This window comes from Dendrobates tinctorius, unplaced genomic scaffold (genome assembly GCF_039654945.1).
Source record: "Dendrobates tinctorius isolate UK_male_01 unplaced genomic scaffold, ASM3965494v1 ptg000035l, whole genome shotgun sequence".
Taxonomy (NCBI): domain Eukaryota; kingdom Metazoa; phylum Chordata; class Amphibia; order Anura; family Dendrobatidae; genus Dendrobates; species Dendrobates tinctorius.
Genome location: NW_027361703.1, coordinates 64,715,667 through 64,736,697, shown reverse-complemented (window position 1 = coordinate 64,736,697; position 21,031 = coordinate 64,715,667). Strand labels below are relative to the sequence as shown.

Here is a 21,031-nt window from a genome sequence, read left to right as displayed (position 1 = left end):
GGCAAGGGCTCTATTGGGAGCCATCAAATCACTTCAGCACAAGGGAGTCATTGTTCCAGTGCCGGAACACGAAAGTGCTCAGGGGTTCTATTCCAACATTTTTGCGGTTCCCAAAAAGGACGGGTATGTCAGGCCTGTTTTGGACCTGAAGCTTCTGAACAAATTCATCAGGATCAGACATTTCCGGATGGAGTCTCTCCGTTCAGTCATATCGGCCATGGAGCAGTGAGAATACTTGGCCTCATGGGCGCTTCGGCATCAGGCTTCGACGGAGCAGGTTTGCAAGGCATCAACCTGGTCCAGCCTGCACACATTTGCCAAACATTATAATATCCATACTCGGGCCTCGGCGGATGCGAACCTGGGTAGAAGGATTCTCCAAGCAGCGGTGGCGCACCTTTAAATAAGAGGTGCATGTAGCTTGGATCGGTGAGTCAATCTCCCACCCAGGGACTGCTTTAGGACGTCCCACAGTCTCTGTGTCCCCCAATGAGGCGAAGGAGAAACATGGATTTATGTGAGAACTCACCGTAAAATCCTTTTCTCCGAGACACTCATTGGGGGACACAGCACCCACCCTATTAGCCAAGTTATCTCTTGTTTTGTTTAAATAATATATGTTTACTTATTTGATATAAGGGTAGTGTTTTTTTCCTTTGGACATGTTGTACCTGTATTAAGGCTGATTTTGTTGTCCTCCTACTGATTTGGCACCAAACTGATTTCCGCCCGCAATAGGGGCGAGGGTGTATACTGCGGCGGAGGAGCTAACCTCTCCTTTTCACTTAGTGTCAGCCTCCTAGCGGCAGAAGCATACACCCACAGTCTCTGTGTCCCCCAATGAGCGTCTCGGAGAAAAGGATTTTACGGTAAGTTCTCACAAAAATCCATGTTTTTACTATAGAACCTCCTACCCCAGTGGTTTGTCCCATATTTTAGGCAAGCATAGTTGACCACAGTTTTGTGCATCTCTTAAAAAAAAAAAAAATAGAAACCACTGGACCGCAACATAGACCATATGGCATCCAGAGTAAATCCATCTGCCTTATTACAGTGGATGATTGTCTGAGTTATGCATTTTCACAGATTTAGGTGGACCAAATTCTTGAGCACTTGAGTCGAGGTTTTCGTAATCTGTTTCCAGGTTAGGCCTGTTTCACACTTCCGTTTTTTCAAATCCGTCAAAATCCGTTGTTTTCCGTAAAAAAATGGATCCGCCATTTTTTGCAGGATCCGTTTTTTTTGTCCCATAGACTACCATTACGGTTACCGTGGATCCGTCAAAAAAACGGATCCGTTTTTTTAAAAACGGATCCGTTTGCATCCGTTTCCGTCAAAAAAACGGAAACGGATCCGTTTGGCGGACACAAAAACGGAAGTGTGAAACAGGCCTTAGGTTACTGGTAATACAACGGCTCAGAAGAAGACACTCCACACTTGCATATCTCCCTCCAAAACCCCCACAAAAAAAATCTGCTCTCCCAAATTAAAATACTCCTCCCCTCATACTTCTGTGCCCTAAAGTGTGCCTAAACCAGCACAAACATTTTGTATTACTATAGCATGGAGAAACCATAGCAGGGAATTGTCAGATAATTTGCTATTGATTACATAAGGTTTTTGTATTGCATATTTTTTTTTATGCAAATGGCTTCTTCAGAAAGCAAAAGAAAACTTTTTTTATATCAGAAAAAATAACACGAAAAGCAGCACTCACCCGATCCTCCTTTCAAGCTGTGGTTTTAATCCATAAAATTGGTTACATTGATATTAGCAGAGGTGTAGGTGTCAGGGGAGTTTTTCATCAACAGTGAGACCTGCCAGACTACAGCCGTTTCATGCCTTGCTGGCACTTTTGCGGGTCCATAAAGCTTGATGTGAAGGGTTTAAAAAAGGCTATAGTATCCAATGTGAAAATTGCATCGATTTTCTATGTTTTATTTTTAATACAGATTATAGTTTGTGAAACAAAATAAAAAGACACACTGCCAAATACTGTTGTAATTTATGTAACACAAAAACCTGATTCAAACAATGTAATTTTTTGTTGATGACTTCCCTATAGCAGTTGACGAGGCACGTGTCTTCAGAAGCACAAGCTCAGCACAATGTATTGAGCAACTAAGGTGGCATATTTCCCTTTTTTCACTTATTTCTGGAAAACACCTTGGAGTAAGAATAGTCAGATGTTCTGGCACCCACAAACTATTCCAGGAAAATCTGAGCTCCAAAAGTCAAATGGTGTTACTTTCTAAATAGCCCTGTAGCCCTGCCATCTTCCCAAACAGTAGTTACCAACCACAAATTATTGGGCCACTTTCATCTATTACACCTTGTGAAAATAAAAAATCTGTTATTAAAACAGCGTCACTGTTAACATGCTCTGTACGCCTCTAGATTAATAAATTTGGAGGTGTAGTATGTTAAATCAATTTTGTCTGATGGGATCTTCTGTTCTGGCAACTCATGGCCTCTGCTAATTCTGACTTTGCATCTGCAATCTATTGTAGCAAAATCTGCACTGCAATAGGGTGCCCTTGAGCTTTACAGTGTGACTGACCCCAAATGGGTTATTGGCATACTCAGGAGAAACTGTTCCAAGAATTGGGGTCCTTTTTCTCTTATTTTTCGTTTTCACCAGATATACGGTAATTTTGAGGTAGAGCAGTATTTAGTATTAAAAGTCATTTTTTATTTTTGCCGCTAGCTATTATAAAATTTTATGATTCAATATGCTCACCACACCCTTCGGCCATGTTCACAGGTTCAGTATTTGGTCAGTATTTTTTATCGGTATTTGTAAGCCAAAATCAGGAGTGGGTGAAAAATGTGTAAGTTGTGCACGTGTTAGTACTATTATACTTTTCCACTGACTGTTCCACTCTTGATTTTGACTTACAAATACTGATGTAAAATACTGACCAAATACTGTACGTATGACCGTAGCCTTAGATTAATTCCTTGAGAGACGTGGTTTCCCTGGGGAGTGCACCCAAACAAGTAGTTTCGGGCCATATATGAAGTATCTGTGTACTCGACAGAAATTGTACAACAAATTATGGTGTTCATTTACTCCTGTTACCATTGTGAAAATGAAAAATTAGGGAAAAAGTACTAGAATTAAATTTCAGATGTTTTAAAAAATGAATGCACATCATATCAACCTAACTATACTAATAGCCTAAAGTACAATATACCATTATAAAAACAGTATTTAAATTTCCGAGATATGTTGAAGTTATTGCCACATAAAGTGTTAGATTTGAAAACTTTGGCCTGGTCAAAAAAGGTGAAAACAGGCTTCGGCAGAAGTACATTGGAAAATTAAATACTACTTCAAAATGCTGAAAATCCGTGTCCACACAATCAGGAGTAGGAGTGCAGTTACCATTCATAGTTTTGCTCTTACAGTGGAAATCAGAGAAAGTTATGATCCCTGGTGTTTAAAAAGGTTGTCCACAACTTTTACATTGATGCCCTATCCATGGGATAGGGCATCAATGTCTGATTGGCCCGGGTCCGGCACTACTTACTTGCGGAGCTTTGCCATCTACTTGATGTGGCTGGGGCTTGTTACTGCACATCCGCCTCCTATTGAATGTAGCATACTACCCCGCATTGGCCACTACAAGTAAACGACCAAGCTCTGCAAGTAAGTACTGGCGGCACAAATAACAGCTGATCATCAGGGGTGCCGACCCTGGCCGATCAGAAATTGATGACTATCCTAAGGATAGGGCATCAATGTAAAAATAGTGGACAACCTCTTTAATTTCTATGCTGTGGTCAATCCTGTGATGAGACAAAACAAAGGGGCCTACCCTTTTGCATGCAATGGATTCTGCTTCTACATTTATCTTTTATAGGCAGAGAACTCAGGGACTGATTCGGACTGTCTTTCAGTATTAGAAGCTGGGTGGGAATTTTTGGTGTAGGAAATGCTTTTGAATGTTACCTCATGCTGTTGTCCTCCACCTATTTTACAGCGTTTTGAGAAGGGTAACTAATCTTATAGTGCAGTTGGCATCAGAGACAGAATCCAGTGGTGCTCTGAAGGCCCAAGTGGAAAAAAACAACGAAGCTGCAAAAAAGTACATGGAGGACAATGAATATCTGAAAAAGGTAAAATGACTTTTATGATAAATACCGTAGTTTCATTGTGCTGTCATCAGAGCCAGGTATGTATGGAAAACAAAATCTATGTCTTCCTTGCATGCTTGGATATGCAGTGGGTACAGAAAGTATTCATTCCCCTTTGTAGCCATTTGGTAAATCTCATTAATGTACACTCTGCACCACACCTCTTACTGAAAGAGAAACAAATGTTTGCAAATTTATTAGAAAAGAAAAACCTGAAATATCACATGGTCATAAGTATTCAGACCCTTTGCTCAGCATTGAGTAGAAGCACCCTTTTGAGGTAGTACAGCCATGAGTCTTCTTGGGAATGATGCAACAAGTTTTTCACACCTGGATTTGGGGATCGTCTGTGTTTCTTCCTTGCAGATCTTCTCCAATTCCATCAGGTTGTATGGTGAACATTGGTGGAGAGCCATTTTCAGGTCTCTTCAGAGAATAGTCACACAGTTGTTCTGAAGCCACTCCTTTGTTATTTTAGCTGTGTGCTTAGGGTCATTGTCTTGTTGGAAGGTGAACCTTCGGCCAAGTCTGAGGTCCAGAGCACTCTGTACTTTGCCACATTCATGTTTCCTTTAATTACAACCAATCTTCCTGTCTCTGCAGTTGAAAAACACCTCCATAGCATGATGCTGCTACCACCATGTTTCACTGTTGGGATTGTATTCAGCAGGTGATGAGCAGTGCCTGGTTTTCTCCACACAAACCGCCTAGAATTATCACCAAAAAGTTCTATCTTCGTCTCATCAGACCAGAGAACCTTATTTCTCGTAGTCTGGGGGTCCTTCATGTGTTTTGTAGCAAGCTCTATGCAGGCTTATATATGTCTAGCACTGAGGAGAGACTTCTGCCACTCTGCCATATAGGCCCGACTGGTGGAGGGCTGCAGTGATAGTTGACTTTGAGGAACTTTCTCCCATCTCCCTACTGCATTGCTGGAGCTCAGCCACAGTGATTTTGGGGTTCCTGTTTACCTCTCTCACCAATGCTCTTTTCCCACGATTGCTCAGTTTGGATGGACGGACAGGTCTAGGAAGACTTCTAGTGGTCCCAAACTTCTTCCATTTAAGGATTATGGAGGCCATTGTGCTCTTAGAAACCTTGAGTACTGCAGAAACTTTTTTGTAACCTTGTCCAGATCTGTGCCTTGCCACAATTCTGTCTCTGAGCTCCTTGGCCAGTTCCTTTGACCTCATGATTCTCATTTGGTCTGACATGCACTGTGAGGTCTTAGGGCCCTGTCACACATAGCGATCTCGCTGACGAGATCGCTGCTGAGTCACAACTTTTGTGACACAACAGCGATCTCACCAGCGAGATCGCTGTGTGTGACAGCGATCAGCAACCGTCCCCCCTGCCGGTATCGCTGGTCGCTGCAAGAAACCTCTGGACTTTTTTTCGTCGCTGATCTCCCGCTGGCCAGCACGCATCGCTGCGTGTGACAGGCGGGTGACCAGTGATCAGCTGTAAAATAATAAAAAAAAATAAAAAATATTGTTATTATTCTCACCTTCCGGCGTCCCGTGCAGCATTTCCGCCTCTCTCCACGCTCCGGTCCCAGTAATCCTTTGCAAGAATAACCACGAGACTTCGCGATCCCGTGAGAACGGACATCATCGCGGTAATTCTCGCAAAGGATTACTTGGACCGGAGCGTGGAGAGAGGCGAGAATGCTGCGTGGGACGTCGGAAGGTGAGAATAACACTATTTTTTATTTTAATTCTATTTTTGACATGAATATGGCATCAGCGATCACATAGCGACTTACCAGCGATCCTGACACGTTGATATCGTTGTCGGGATCGCTGGTAAGTCGCTATGTGTGACTCTAGCTTTACATAGACAGGTCTGTACCTTTACAAATTAAGTCTTATCAGTTTAATTAAACACAGCTGGACTCCCATGAAGGAGTACAACCATCTCAAGGTGGATCACAAGGAAATGGACAGCATGTGATTAAATATGAGTGTTTGAGCAAAGGGTCTGAATACTTATGACCATGTGATATGAGTTTTTCTTTTTTAATAAATTTGCAAAAATTTCTACTTTTTTTTTTTTCAGTCAAATGTGCTGTAGAGTGTACATTAATAAGAAAAAAAATGAACTTTTTTGAATTTACCAAATGGCTGCAATGAAACAAAAATGTAGAGGGGTCTGAATACTTTCCGAACCCACTGTTTCTGAGAAGACCTTACATGCTACATTTTGCAGTCTAGCTCCAATGGGACTCCCATAATTTGTTCATTGATACTTTTTGAGTTTCCTTACAAATACAGAAAGCCACAAAAATTAAGGAAGTACTCCCATTCATGTTATTATCCTATTAATATATTGCATCATATTATATGGCACTGTGTACTTACAATTGCTAATTTTGCCTTACTACCCAGCTAATTCTTTTTCGTTTGCATCTTTTATTTTGAAGGTTTTGGATTCAAGTAAAGTCAGTGAAAATGACCAGAAAATCAAAAAAGAGAATGACAAATTGAAAAATGAAATTGAAATGGGAAAAGCAGAACTGCAAAGAATGGCAGAAGGTGAGTATTGTTTGAGCTAAATTTATGTGAAAATATACTGTTTTATCCCTTTAAATTCATAGTCATATTCATGCCTTGCATACCTTTAACTGTTGTTCTCAATTAAAGCAAAGCATTAACCTATAATACATAAAAAGTTATAATAAGAAAATAACCTAATGTTTAAATCCGGTTTGTATGTTACATTTTTGATATTTTTTTTTTAAATTTTAAGGCTAGTGCTTCCTGTCATGAATAGATGACTTTTCAGTAGTCTTGTTATCACATAGGTTCTACAGGATTACAATGAGAAGTAACACTCTTAAGCCCCCGTTACACACTGCGATATCGCTAGCAATATCGCTGTAAAGTCACCGATTTTGTGACGTTACAGCGATATTGCTAGCGATATCGCTGCATGTGATACTTACCTCCGACCGGCTCCCCCGCTGGTTATCGCTGATCGCGCGAGAAGCTGCTGGACCATTTCTCGTCGTCAGCTTCCTGCGGCGCTTCCTGCTGTGACGACGAGCGACGCGTGGAGCCGGGCGGGAGGACGCAGGATCGCCGCGTCTGACAGGTAAGTAGCGACCCCGACCCCAGCGATGTCGCTGGTGAGATCTGCCTGAGTGGCAGCTCACTAGCGACCACCCAGCGATTCACCAGCGATCCTGACCGCGTCATATCGCTGGTCGGGATCGCTGGTGAGTCGCTAGGTGTAACGGTACCCTTATTTTATAATAAATAACATAGTATTAACCATTTACAGTAGGTTTGGGTCATAGTTGCCTTCCTTTCCTTCAATTTACAAAGATCTTTGCCCCCGCATGCCTAGCAAAGTGTCCTATAGAAAGTCATTGAATTATAGGCTGCAATGGACTGGCAGTGTCCATTGACCACCTGTACAAAACAAGATGTGTGGGTCAGCATTGCTTTAATCAAGAGCAAGAACTTGTGTTCTAATAGCAATTGTTGCCATCAAGAATTTTAAAGGAAATCAGTCACCCCTGGGGTGTATATGACCTATTAATATGGGCATACACGTAATAGAAATGTTACACTAACTAGACCTACCTGTATGCCTCATATTAATAGTCTTGTTGTTGAGAAATGTTATATTATGTCTTTATGCTAATGATTTCTTCCAGGCTCCGGGGCATGCAGTGCCTGGAAGAAGTACCTGCCTCCTGTCTTCATTGTAATACTACCCCCCTTCCATGTATGTCAGTTATGGCCCCAGAATCCTGTGCCCTGCAATCCCTCCACAATGCATATTTCTTCCTTCCTTCTGTGGACACTGCATTCAGAGATCTTCTGCACAGGCGTGTCACTGTGACCTCTGGCGTGCGTGCCAATAAGGTGCTCTCCCCACTTCTTCCCTGCATAGTCATCACTAGGAACCATGTGTATATAGCGATGACTATGTAGAGAGGAAGTGGGGGGAGCACCAGAGGTCACTGGAGAAAAAGTTGCCTGTGCAGAAGATCCCTGAATGCAGTGCCCACAGTATGGAGGAAGAGGTACGTATTGTGAAGGGGGAGGGATTGCATGGAGCAGGATTCCGGGGCATGGGAGGGGGCTAGTATTACAGTGAAGACAGGAGGCAGGAATTTCTTCCAGGCACTGCACGCTCCAAAGCCAGGAAGAACAACAAGACTTAATATGAGGCATACAGGTAGGACAAGTGTAACATTTCTATTACTTGTATGCCCATATTAATAGGTAATATATGTCTCTGAGGGGAGGGGTGTTGACAGGTTCCGTTTAAATTGCCACTTAAAATGCCGGAATCTGAAAATATAAACACAGCTCATGCTATAAACAGTCTAAGTCCTTTTAGAAATTGTTTAAGGACTGATTATATTTTTAATTAAATACTCTTATGTAAGCGTTTAGTGTGTGGCTGTCTATTATTTTCTTAAAAACAAAAGGCACCCACAGGAGGGTTATAGGTCGTCTTTAACATCTGATTTAAAAAGGACCTTTTACGAATTTGAGCATCTTAAACTATTCCTATCACGAAAGTAATGGCTACAGATCTGATTTAACATACAATTGTTATTTTTCAATTTCTCATCTCTGCATCTTATGTTGGTTACCCAAAGATTTTATTTCTGGAGCTGTTTACTTATTCCGCTGCAAGACCTTGACCAATCATAAGCAGGAGGCATCATGCAGGGCATAAAAAGGAACATGCCTCCACAATAGCTTAAAACTGGCTTTTTCCTGTATGAGACATGTAATGACAGTCTACTCTCCTCACTGGTGTCACTCCAGGGGGCATAGGGAAGCATCACGCAGGGAGGGGGCTCCCTGCATGCTTCCGTGAGACCCACGGAACAACGTGATGTGTTTGCGTTAGTGCGAGGGCCTCCTCCCTGCAGGCCCCCGGATCCAAGATGGCCGCGGGGGCCTTCGGGTCCTGCAGGGAGGTGGCTTTTCAGTGCCTGCTGAGATTAGGCGCTGAGAAGCCACCTGCTGTGCCTGTCAGATCGCTGATTTGACACAGTGCATTGCAAAGTGTCAGATCAGCGATCTGACTTTATATAGTAATGTCCCACACTGGGACAATATAATAAAGTAAAAAAGATGTGTAAAAATTTTTTAAACGGAATCTGTCACCCTATTTTAGCCCTATAAGCTGCGGCCACTGCCATCGGGGGCTTATCTACATGATTCTGTAATGCTGTAGATAAGCCCCCAATTAAATCTGAAAGATAAGAAAAACACGTTAGATTATACTCACAGGGGGGCCGAGTCAGGTGCGGTGGATGTCGCGGTCCGATCCGGCGCCTTCCATCTTCATACGATGATGTCCTCCTCTTTACTTCTTCCTCGGCTCCTGCGCAGGCGTACTTTATCTGCCCTGTTGAGGGCAGAGTAAAGTACTGCAGTGCGCTGGCGCCGGGAAAGGTCAGAGAGGGCCTGCGCACTGCAGTACTCTGCTCTGCCCTCAACAGGGCAGATAAAGTACGCCTGCGCAGGAGCCGAGTGGAGAAGCAAGGAGGAGGACGTTATCGTATGAAGATGGGAGGGGCCGGACGGGACGGCAATACCTATTGGACCGGACCGAACGCCGGGGTGAGTATAATCTAACTCTTTATTCTTATCTTTCAGGTTACATCAGGGGCTTATCTACAGCATTTCAGATGGCTGTAGATAAGCCCCTGATGGAGGTGCCGGCAGCTGATAGGGCTAAAATGGGGGAAAGACTCCCTTTAAAAAATTCCTAAATAAATAACTAAAAATATTCCCTAATAAACTCTTTTTTAAAAAAAAATAAAAAAAAGTACACATTTAGTATTGCCGCGTCCGGAACAACCCGCCCTATAAAAGTGTCCCACTAGTTAACCCCCTTTAGTGAACCCCTTCAAAAAAGGGCAAAAAACAATGCTTTATCATCACAACGCCAAACAAAAAGTGCAATAACACGCAATCAAAAAGACGGATATAAATAAACATGGTACCGCTGAAAAAGTAATCTTGTCTCTCAAAAAATGAGTCTCCATACAGCGTTATCAACGAAAAAATAAAGTTGTAGCTCACAGAATAAAGCGATGCAAAAATAATTATTTTTTATATAAAATTGTTTTTATTGTATAAAAGCACCAAAACATAAACAAAAAGATATCGTACAGATCCGAAGTATAAAACTGCCTTATCGACTTTACCACACGCGGAACGGTGTAAAGGCCCGCCCGCCCCCCCCCCCCCCCCCAAAAAAAAAAAAAAGTAATTCATGAATTGCTGGTTTTTGTTCATTCTGCATCCCAAAAATTGGAATAAAAAGCGATCAAAAAATGTCATGTGCCTGAAAATGGTACTAATTAAAACTTCAACTCGTCCCACAAAAAATAAGACCTTACATGACTCTGTGGGTCAAAATATGGAAAAATTATAGCTCTCAAAATGTGGTGATGCAAAAACTATTTTTTTGCAATTAAAAGCGTCTTTTAGCATGTGACAGCTGCCAAACATAAAAACCCGCTATAAATAGTAAATCAAACCCCCCCCCCGTTATCACCTCCTTAATTAGGGAGAAATAATAAAATTTAAAAATGTATTTACATTTTCCCATTAGGGGTAGTGCTTTTAGGGTTAGGGATAGGGTTGGGGTTAGGGTTGTAGTTAGAATTGGGGGTTTTCCACTGTTTAGGCACATCAGCAGCTCTCCAAACGTGACATGGCGTCCGATTTCAACTCCAGCCAATTTTGCGTTGAAAGTCAAACGGCGCTCCTTCCCTTCCGAGCTCTGCCATGCGCCAAAACAGTGGTTTTCCCCCACATATCAGGTATCGGCGTACTCAGGACAAATTGCACAATAACTTTTGAGGCCCAATTTCTCCTGTTACCCTTGGTAAAATAAAAAAAAATTGGGCCTGAAGTAATTTTTTTTTTTTAAAAAGTTATTTTTTTTCTTTTAAACATTTTGAGCACCTTAAGGGGTGCAGTTTTTAAAATTGTGTCACTTTTGGGTACTTTCTGTCATATAAACCCTTCAAAGTGACTTCAAATGTGATGTGGTCCCTGAAAAAAAAATGGTGTTGTAAAAATGAGAAATCGCTGGTCCACTTTTAACCCTTATAACTTCCTAGCAAAAAAAATTGGGGTTCCAAAATTGTGCTGATGTAAAGTAACCATGTAGTAAATGTTACTTATTAAGTATTTTGTGTGCCATAATACTGATTTAAGGGCATGAAAATTCAAAGTTGGAAAATTGCGAAATTTTCACCAAATTTCCATCTTTTTCACAAATAAACGTAAGTTATATCAAGGAAATTTTACCACTAACATGAAGTACAATATGTCATGAGACAAATGTCAGAATCGCCGGGATCCATGGAAGCGTTCCGGAGTTATTTTACCTCATATAGGGACAGTGGTCAGAATTGTAAAAGTTGGCCTGGTCATTAGCGTGCAAACAACCCTTGGGGGTAAAGGGGTTAAGCACCAAGTCAATTTATGATCACACAAATCTTAAATCTACAAAAGGACAGATTACTCATTTAAAAGATCACATTGCAACTGCACGTTAATACTTTATTTTTGGTCTGCCCTTAATGTTAAATGTTCAACAATGTGAGATGAAAGCAGTTTTGGCTTGTTTGAGATGTCACATTGGATGTCACTGGGTGTGTGACATTACTAAGTAAAACAGAGAAACCGGTTCATTGTATAAATTCTGACCTTGTGTGAATCATTTTCGTAGCTTTTAGGAGAGAATAAACTCAAATACACAAGACATTAATCTTCTGGATAAGGGTCTTTCTATCTTTATAGCAGTTTTTTTTTGTTTTGTTTTTTACTTTGCTTACGTTACTGATATATTGACATTAAGGGCTTGTTCTCATCTGCGTATAAATTGGATGAGTGCAATTCGATAAAAAATCGGATTACACTCTGGCTAATGTTATTCAATGATTCTGTGCTGTTATATGATTTTTTTTCTCAACTTGAATCTGGATGAGGGAAAAAAAAAATCACAGCATGCTGCGAGTGGCCGTGTATGTTGGACAAGACTCGCCAATACAAGTCCATGGGTTCGCGAGAAACTGCACGCGTACCATGCGTGTGCTGTCCGATTTTATGCAAACATTTCAAAGGAAACCTTACATTTCATCAGTCGAGTACAGTAAATACACAGCCCGAACCGATAGAATAGATGGAAACCTGTCAATGAGCTTTATAAACAGTGCTTTGTGTAGTTGTCTGTACTTATATTTCGCTAATAAATTAAAAAAATGGCGTCAGGCCCACCCTTTTTTTCAAATAACCAGCTAAGGGAAAGCAGACAGCTGTGAGCTGGTCCTGATAGTCTGGAAAGGGGCCGATAACCATGGAGTTTCCCAGCCTATTAATATCTGCTCACAGCTGGTTATTAAAAAGGGGCCCTAAAAAAGAATGACATCACCGCTCAAAGCCGGTTCTCATGCTGTGAGCGGTGACAACAGTGAGGTTACTGCAGTTCAGCGTCATTGAACTTTGATAATCTTACTGATGTCACCGCTCATCACAATAGCTGGATTCTCGCTCTACGCAGCATGAGAACCGACAGTGGCTGCAGCTTCTGTCTATGGATCTGCATTCTCTGAACTGGGCTCCATTGACTGGAAGAAGATGACTGGGAAAGTCGTGGAACCTCCATATGGACTTTGGCGTACCCTGAGGGTTATTTTTTTTATGGTAATAAATTGGTAATAGAGGACATTTGTTGGGGAGTGCTTTTTACAAATAAAGGACTTTTAGGTGTGTGTGTGTGTGTGTGTGTGTGTGTGTGTTACTTTTGACTAAGGGGTTAATAATCGGGTTGTCTGGTAAAATCGCATTGTACTCACATGAGACACATCCTACTTTTATGGATCAACATCAGTTTTTTTTTTTTTTTCTTACATAGATGAGAGCAAGCCCTAATTGAAACTTACTCCTCAAAATATGTACGATTGTCTGAGAAGTGACTTTAAGGATCTCTGCTCCATTATGTTTTATACATGTCTTGTTTGTTATATTTCTGCACGACAGAACCTTAAAGGATATTAACATTGTATTTTTTTTAAAAAGTTCATTTGCAACCTAATGGAAAAAAAAAGATTTTCTATGTAGTCTTCATTACTCCCATTTTCCTGCTGCTGTCTGTTGTGATTTCTTCACAAAGTTAGCTGCCCTGGTGCTTCTGGCCGCTTGCTCCTGACTTGCTGTCTGATCCCGCCAATGTCTTAGTGTAGGAGATGGCAGCAGTGAGGATGAGGAAGGTTAAACCTGGCAGATCAGAGTGTGGATAAAGTGAGAAAAACATCCAGGTTTTCGAGGAGGGCAGATCTCACAGGCTATGGATAATGATGAAAACACACAAATGGCAATTTACAAGTGAAGTAGATGGATCACACAGGCTATTTCTCTATATGGATAAAAAGCAGACCAACCATGGCAAACTGCAGGCAGAGTAGATGGGGATAAAATAATAAAAATGTAAATCAACACCCCCCCCCCGAAAAAAGATTGAATTAAAAGAGCCTTGAAATAAAATCATAAATGTCCCATAATGGTACCAATAAAAAGCTTAAAGCTCAGCATGAAAAGTTGTGTAACTAATGTTCTTTTCATTTTTTCCAAGTTGTAAAACATAAAGAAAACTATAAGTTAGATGCTGTGCTTATTGTACTGACTCGCAGAATAAGGTTATTTTACTGCGCAATGAAATTCCTAAAAAAAAAAAACTAAACCAGACCAATGTTTACTTATTCCTCCATTTAACCCCACAAAGTACAAAACAAGAGCGGGGGTATGGCAAAACCACATAAAACGACCAGGTAAACCCAACTATAAGAAAAAGATTTTATTGGCAAAATTGGACAGGAAAGGGAATTCATGGGGAACAAGTGCAAAACATACAAAAAGTGCAACAGTGCAAAAAAAGAGGACCATTGGACCACCACAATCAATATACGGTATTTATAATATTGTCTTATGAAAACCATCCAATTATATTGAGCAATTGAAAAAGTATATATATGGGATAGAGAGAGTTAAATTCCTCATAGTACCTATATCAAAAATAGTGTAATCATGTATCAGATGGGACCACCACCTAAAATTAGGCTAGCTACTAAGAAACTAGATAAATGTTGAAAAATTTCCTGGTATCCTATCTGCATATATCCATTCATGGATTGGCACTTCCCATAAAAGCAGAATATGTAATCTCAATATAGCTAACCCACTGGTATATGTAAAAGAATCTCATAGGGGATTAATGCCACAATATTAATTAACCCAGGGGCATAATCACGTAGGGCCACAGAGGACCAATGCCTCTGGAACAGGAATAACATTAATTGACATCAAAAGCACAATTAAGCAGGGTCACAGAGAACCACTGCCTCAGGGACGGGGGTAGCAATAAGCGATACACACAGATAAGTTAATACATCCTAAATCAAGTTACCTCAAAATTGGTGGCAGTGTGTGCGGCGGACCAGGTCAGCGTGTTTCGGAGACAGACTCCTTCGTCCATCTCATGCTGCAAATAATACCTCTGAGTCATTGGCTGCTATGGGCATAAAAGGAGATAAACTTATGGTGTGGCCACCATCTTCCCCTGACCTCACCCCTATAGAGCAGGGTTCCCCAACTTCGGTCCTCAAGGCCCACCAACAGGTCAGGTTTTCAGGATTTCATTAGTATTGCCCAGGTGATAATTGCATCACTTGTACAATACAAGGGAAATCCTGAAAACATGACCTGTTGGTGGGCCTTGAGGACCGGAGTTGGGGAACCCTACTATAGAGAATCTTTGGAGTATCATCAAGCAAAAGATCTATGAGGGTGGGAGGCAGTTCATATCAAAACAGCAGATCTGGGAGGCTATTCTGACTTCATACAAAGAAATACAAGCAGAAACTCTCCAGAAACTCACAAGTTCAATGGATGCAAGAATTGTGAAGGTGATATCAAAGAAGGGTTCCTATGTTGACATGTAACTTGGCCTGTTAGGATGTTTTGGTGTTAAATAGCTTTTTTGTTCAGTGATTGTGACCTCCTAATGCTGCAAATTCCACAAATGAACATTTTCAGTTCTTTAAAACATATCAAATGTTTAGAAATTCTATTGTGCCTAATAATTTGGAACAGTGCATTGTGAGATTTTCATTTTGGAGATTATACTGTTATCACTGGGCGGTTTCTTCAATAAAATTCGATGTATACTCTAACGGGTGAGGACTTTTATTAGACTGACTGTCATTTGCACCGACTACTTAGGAAAATTATACAAAAATATAATTTGCATAATAATTTGGAACATGGTGTAAATAACATTTTCCACATGTCTACTTTACATCAGCACAATTTTGGAGACAATTTTTATTTTGTTAGGAAGTTATAAGGGTTAAAAGTTGACCATCGATTTCTCATTTTTACAATAAAATTTACAAAACCACTTTTTTTTAGGGACCACCTCACATTTGAAGTCACTTTGAAGGGTCTATATGGCAGAAAATACCCAAAAGTGACACCATTCTAAAAACTGCACCCCTCAAGCTACTCAAAACTACATTCAAGAAGATTATTAACCCTTCAGGTGTTTCACAGGAACTAAAGCAACGTGGAAAGAAAAAATGGACATTTTAATTTTTCCAACAAAAATGTTCTTTTAGCATCAATTTTTTTATTTTAACATGGGCAACAGGATAAAATGGATCCTAAAATTTGTTGGGCAATTTCTCCTGAGTACACCGATACCTCATATGTGATCATAAACCACTGTTTGGGTACATGGCAGGGCTCAGAAGGGAAGGAGCGCAATTTGACTTTTTGAATGGAAAACATGCTGGAATATTTAGCGGTTGCCATGTCGCATTTGGAGAGCCCCTGTGTGCCTAAACATTGGAGCTCCCCCACAAGTGATCCCATTTTGGAAACTAGACCCCCCCAAGGAACTTTTCTACATGCATAGTGATCACTTTGAACACCCAGGTGCTTCACAAATTGATCCGTAAAAAAAAGTACTTTTTTCTTCACAAAAATTTTCTTTTAGCCTCAGTTTTTTCATTTTCACATGGGCAACAGGATAAAATGGATGCAAAAATTTGTTGGGCAATTTCTCCTGAGTACACTGATACCTCATGTGTGGTTATAAACCACTGTTTGGGCGCACGGCAGGGCTCGGAAGGGAAGGAGCGCCATTTGACTTTTTGAATGGAAAATTGGCTCCAATCGTTAGCGGACACCATGTCGCGTATGGAGAGCCCCTGTGTGCCTAAACATTGGAGCTCCCCCAAAAGTGACCCCATTTTGGAAACTAGAGCCCCTGAGGAACTTATCTACATGCATAGTGAGCACTTTGAACCTCCAGGTGCTTCACAAATTGATCCGTAAAAATGAAAAAGTACTTTTTTTCACACAAATTTTCTTTTAGCCTCAATTTTTTCATTTTAACATGGGCAGCAGGATAAAATGGACTTATCTAGATATGTGGTGAGCACTCTGAACCCCCAAGTGCTTCACAGAAGTTTATAACACAGAGCCGTGAAAATAAAAAAATCCTTCTTTTTCCTCAAAAATGATTTTTTTTTTTTAGCCCGCAATTTTTTAACAGGAGAAATTGGACCCCAAAAGTTGTTGTCCAGTTTGTCCTGAGTGCGCTTGTACCCCATATGTGGGGGGGACCACTGTTTGGGCACACGTCGGGGCTCGGAAGGGAAGTAGTGACGTTTTGAAATGCCGACTGATGGAATGGTCTGCGGGCGTCATGTTAAGTTTGCAGAGTATCTGATGTGCCTAAACAGTAGAAAACCCCCCACAAGTGACCCCATTTTGGAAACTAGACCCCCCAAGGAACTTATCTAGATGTGTGGTGAGCACTCTGAACCCCCAAGTGCGTCACAAAAGTTTATACCGCAGAGCCGTGAAAATAAATCTTTTTTTCCAGAAAAATAATTTTTTAGCCCCCAATTATTTTCCCAAGGGTAACAGGAGAAATTAGACCCCCAAAGTTGTTCTGCAATTTTTCCTGAGTATGCGGATACCCCATATGTTGGGGTAGACCACTGTTTGGGCAGACGTCGGGACTCGGAAGGGAGGGAGCACCGTTTGACTTTTTGAACGCAAAATTGGCTGGAATTGGCTGGAATCAATGGTGACGCCATGTCACGTTTGGAGACCCCTGCCTAAATAGTGGAAACCCCTCAATTCTAACTCATCCCTAACCCCAACACACCCCTAATCCCAACCATAACCCTAATTACAACCCTAACCCTAATTACAACCCTAACCCTAATGGAAAAATAAATATATATTCTTTATTTTATTATTTTTCCCTACCTATGGGGGTGATAAAGGGGGGGGGGTTTACTTATTTTTATTTTGATCACTGTGATAGGGTTTATCACAGTAATCAAAATGTGCCTGGAATGAATGAATCTGCCAGACAGCAGGTTCAGCGGACGCACTGCACATGCACCAAACTTTTTAGGAGATGGCAGCACCAATGGGGGAAGACGGAGGGACACCGGTAGATACACAGGGGGAGCGAAGAGGTGAGGGGACCAAATACTGACGGCGGCAGCAGATCGCCGCCGTCAGTTGGTGGAGGGGTCAGATCGCGGTCTCCAGCCTTTGCCGATGATATTGCAGCATCGGCCATGGCTGGATTGTAATATTTCACCAAGTTTCATTGGTGAAATGTTACAATTGCTCTGATTGGCTCTTTCACTTTCAACAGCCAATCAGAGTGATCGTAGCCACAGGGGGGGCATATGCACACCCCTGGGGTGAAGTACAAGTCTTCCTGTACCTGCGGGTCGGGTGACCTTTCATTGACCCCGGTCATCCGACCCGCAGGAGCGCAATCAATTCATGACACAGCGTATGCGTCACAGGTCGGATTGGCACCAACTTTCATGATGCATATGCTGTGTCATAGGTCGGGAAGGGGTTAAAAAAAATTGTACTTTTTTTTTTTTTTTTTTTTTAAATATACCAATATATCCATCCAGGATATATATAAAATGGTCCGGAACAAAGGGGGAAGGGGGGTTTGGATGGGTGTTGTAACTTTGTTGTATGTTAAAAAATTCAATAAATCTATCTGATTTAAGAAAACTTAATCTTATTGCACAACAAACAAGCTGCCATACAGCTTATTTATCGGAGAAGTAAAAAAAGGCAACAGCTCTCAAAATAAAGCAATGTAAAAACATTTTTTTCTAAAAAAAAAAAAAAAAATTGTGTAAAAGCACCAGAATATCAAGTTCTCATTTGGTATCACTGGGTCCAGAATGGTCCCGTCTATAAAGCTGTCACACTAGTTAAATCTCTTCAGTGAATACATAACAGAAAAAAAAAGTGGCAACAAAATGATGGTTTTTCACATGCTGAACAAAGTGGATTAAAATGCGATTTAAAAAGTCGAATGTAAATAAAAATGGTATAGCTGAAAACGTAATCTGGTCCCGCAAAAAACAAGCCGCCATACAGCTCCATCAGCGAAGAAATAAATACGCTACAGCTCTCAGAATAGACTGATTCAAAAACACTTCTTGTTTTCTAAAATAAGTTTTTGTGTAAAAGCGCCAAAACATAGAAACAAGACATAAATATTGCTGTAATCGTACTGACTTGGAGAAAAAAGCTGCCTTACTACTTTTACAACACTGTGAATGGAATAAAAAGGACATTTCAAAAACAATTCCTGAATTGTTGTATTTTGTTTTATTCTCCCTCCCAAAAATCGGCATGGAAAGCAATGAAAAAATGGTATGTGACTGAAAATGATACCAATAAAAATGCCACCTCATCCCTCAGAAAACAATCCCTCACAGGACTGTAGGCAAAATATAGAAAAATTACAATTCCTTGGGGGTGTAGTTTACAAACTAGGGTCACTTACGGGGAGGTTTCCACTGTTTAGGCACATGAGGGGCTCTCCAAACGAGACAAGACACCCACAGACTATTCCATCAAAGTCTGCGCTCAGAAATGTCACTTCTTCCCTTCCAAGCCCTGCCATGAGCCCAAACAGTAGTTTCCCACCACATCTGGGGTCTCTGCATACTGAGGAGAAATTGCACAAAAAATTTGGGTTTCATTTTATCCAAAATAAAAAAAAAAAAAAAATAGCAATTCTGTTTTCCTTTAAATTTTACTACATTAATCACCGGGAGAGCTAAGCAGCAATCTAGTTTTATAGTTCAGGCCATTAAAGGTGCAGCAATGCCAAATATGTGTAGTTGGGTTTTTGTACCCAATAATAAAGGAAAAAAAGAGGGTTATTTTGAAGGCAATCCATTATCAAAAAATTACTTATTGATTAAATCAGATTTTTGTGATAAAGTGAAATGTTCACCATGAAAATGCAGGCATAATGTTAATAGAGCAGTGGGAGCTGAGAAGGTTGATCTATAGTTTTGTAAGAAAGATTTTATATAAAGTTCTCTTTATGGGTTTTTCGGTCCAGTGGGCGCTCCTTTCAGTGACTGACAGCTGTCTCTGCATGCACACGCATACAAAAGCTGTCAGTCACTAATAGGGACGGCCCACTGGACCGAAAGCCCCTGTAAAAGCAGAGGTTTATATTAAAACCCTTATTATACTGCATCTTTTCTCACAAGATTAATTGCTGTTTGATTGGTAAGTTGTGCTGACTATATTCTAACACTTAATTGAAAGTACACTGCTGGATTTTTAAACCTGTGACTGCTAAGGCCAATCAGATTCTCACCTCTACATTGCATTTTCCGTGGTGTGGTGTAGTGACCACTGTGTCCGCTAGGGGGTGCTGTGTGGGTGTCCCAGGACAAACGGATAGCCTTGTCCAGAGTGGTAACAGGAGCAGGGTGCTAAAGGATCATTATGTATCTCAAGGTGGGTGGCCTTGGGATGGAGGCTTGCTTATGTGCTGATCAGCAGAGCTGATCTTTCGTTCCAATGTGTCAGGGAGAAGTCTCCAGGTAGCTGGTGAGACGGGCGGAACCAGTTACCTTCAAACCCACCCAGGGGGTGTGTTTAAGAACGTTATTGTAAAGTGTGTATGAGTGGTTGAAGGACTTGTGATGAGGTCATAGCCATGTGACCCGGTGGGCGTGGCTACGGTCCATGTAAGGTGGCCAGGGTAGGTCACATGGCGTGAATACAGGGACCCGGTTGGTTCGTTTTGGAAGGTCCTGTCAGAGAGATGGGGCTGTCTTCCTGACAGCAAGTGAATGCTGTGTTTAATGGCTGCACGTGCCTGATGGTTCCCTGGAGGGAATGGACGTCTGCAGTGTGTTGAAGCAGCCATGAGGTAAACCCTGAGAGGGGATATAACTGTGAGGCGAAGAGCCTGCGTATGGCATAACCTGTGTGACCACAGGGATAACAGAGGGAAGCTCTGTCATGGACGCTATGCTGTTAATATGAACTTTATGTTGCTGGCCATGGTTTATGATGCCTAAATAAACCGCATGGACTGTGATTGTTTTTATGGAAAACCTGTGCCAGATGTGATTTATTGGCTGCCAAGCGAGTATAGCCTACCCGAATGACAGCGCTACCTTACAGTGGGTATAAAGCCCAGCACAAACGGACATTATATAGCATATATTAGCAGTGTCCATTACACAGAAGTGTATCATACTTTGTGTTACCTTGCCATAGATCTCACTCTTGTTCTCCACTGTAGTGTGACCTATCACCAAATGACTCTTTGACAAAGAAATACGCAGATCATCTCAGTGCTAGAGGTTATATGGAATATTTTGTAATGAATGCAGAGGCAAAATCGTTCCTGTTTCCACCACCAATTCTGTTTTCAGCATCAGTAGAGAAGATCCATTCTCTCATGACCTGCTGTTTAGCCAATCTCAGGGAAAGTGTGGATGCCTATTTATTAGGAGATTGGCCCA

At 41.3% G+C, this 21,031-nt stretch overlaps 1 protein-coding gene across 2 annotated transcripts in view; it reads left to right on the top strand.

The window, feature by feature from the left end:
- The window catches only part of BCAP29 (B cell receptor associated protein 29), a 140,269-nt gene that overhangs the window by 92,354 nt on the left and 26,884 nt on the right, over positions 1 to 21,031 (top strand). For both annotated transcript variants that reach the window (XM_073573572.1, XM_073573570.1), the window contains exons 5-6: positions 3,987 to 4,122; positions 6,563 to 6,674. In XM_073573572.1, coding sequence (XP_073429673.1) covers positions 3,987 to 4,122; positions 6,563 to 6,674 — 248 coding nt within the window. The remainder of the gene's footprint in view (positions 1 to 3,986; positions 4,123 to 6,562; positions 6,675 to 21,031) is intronic.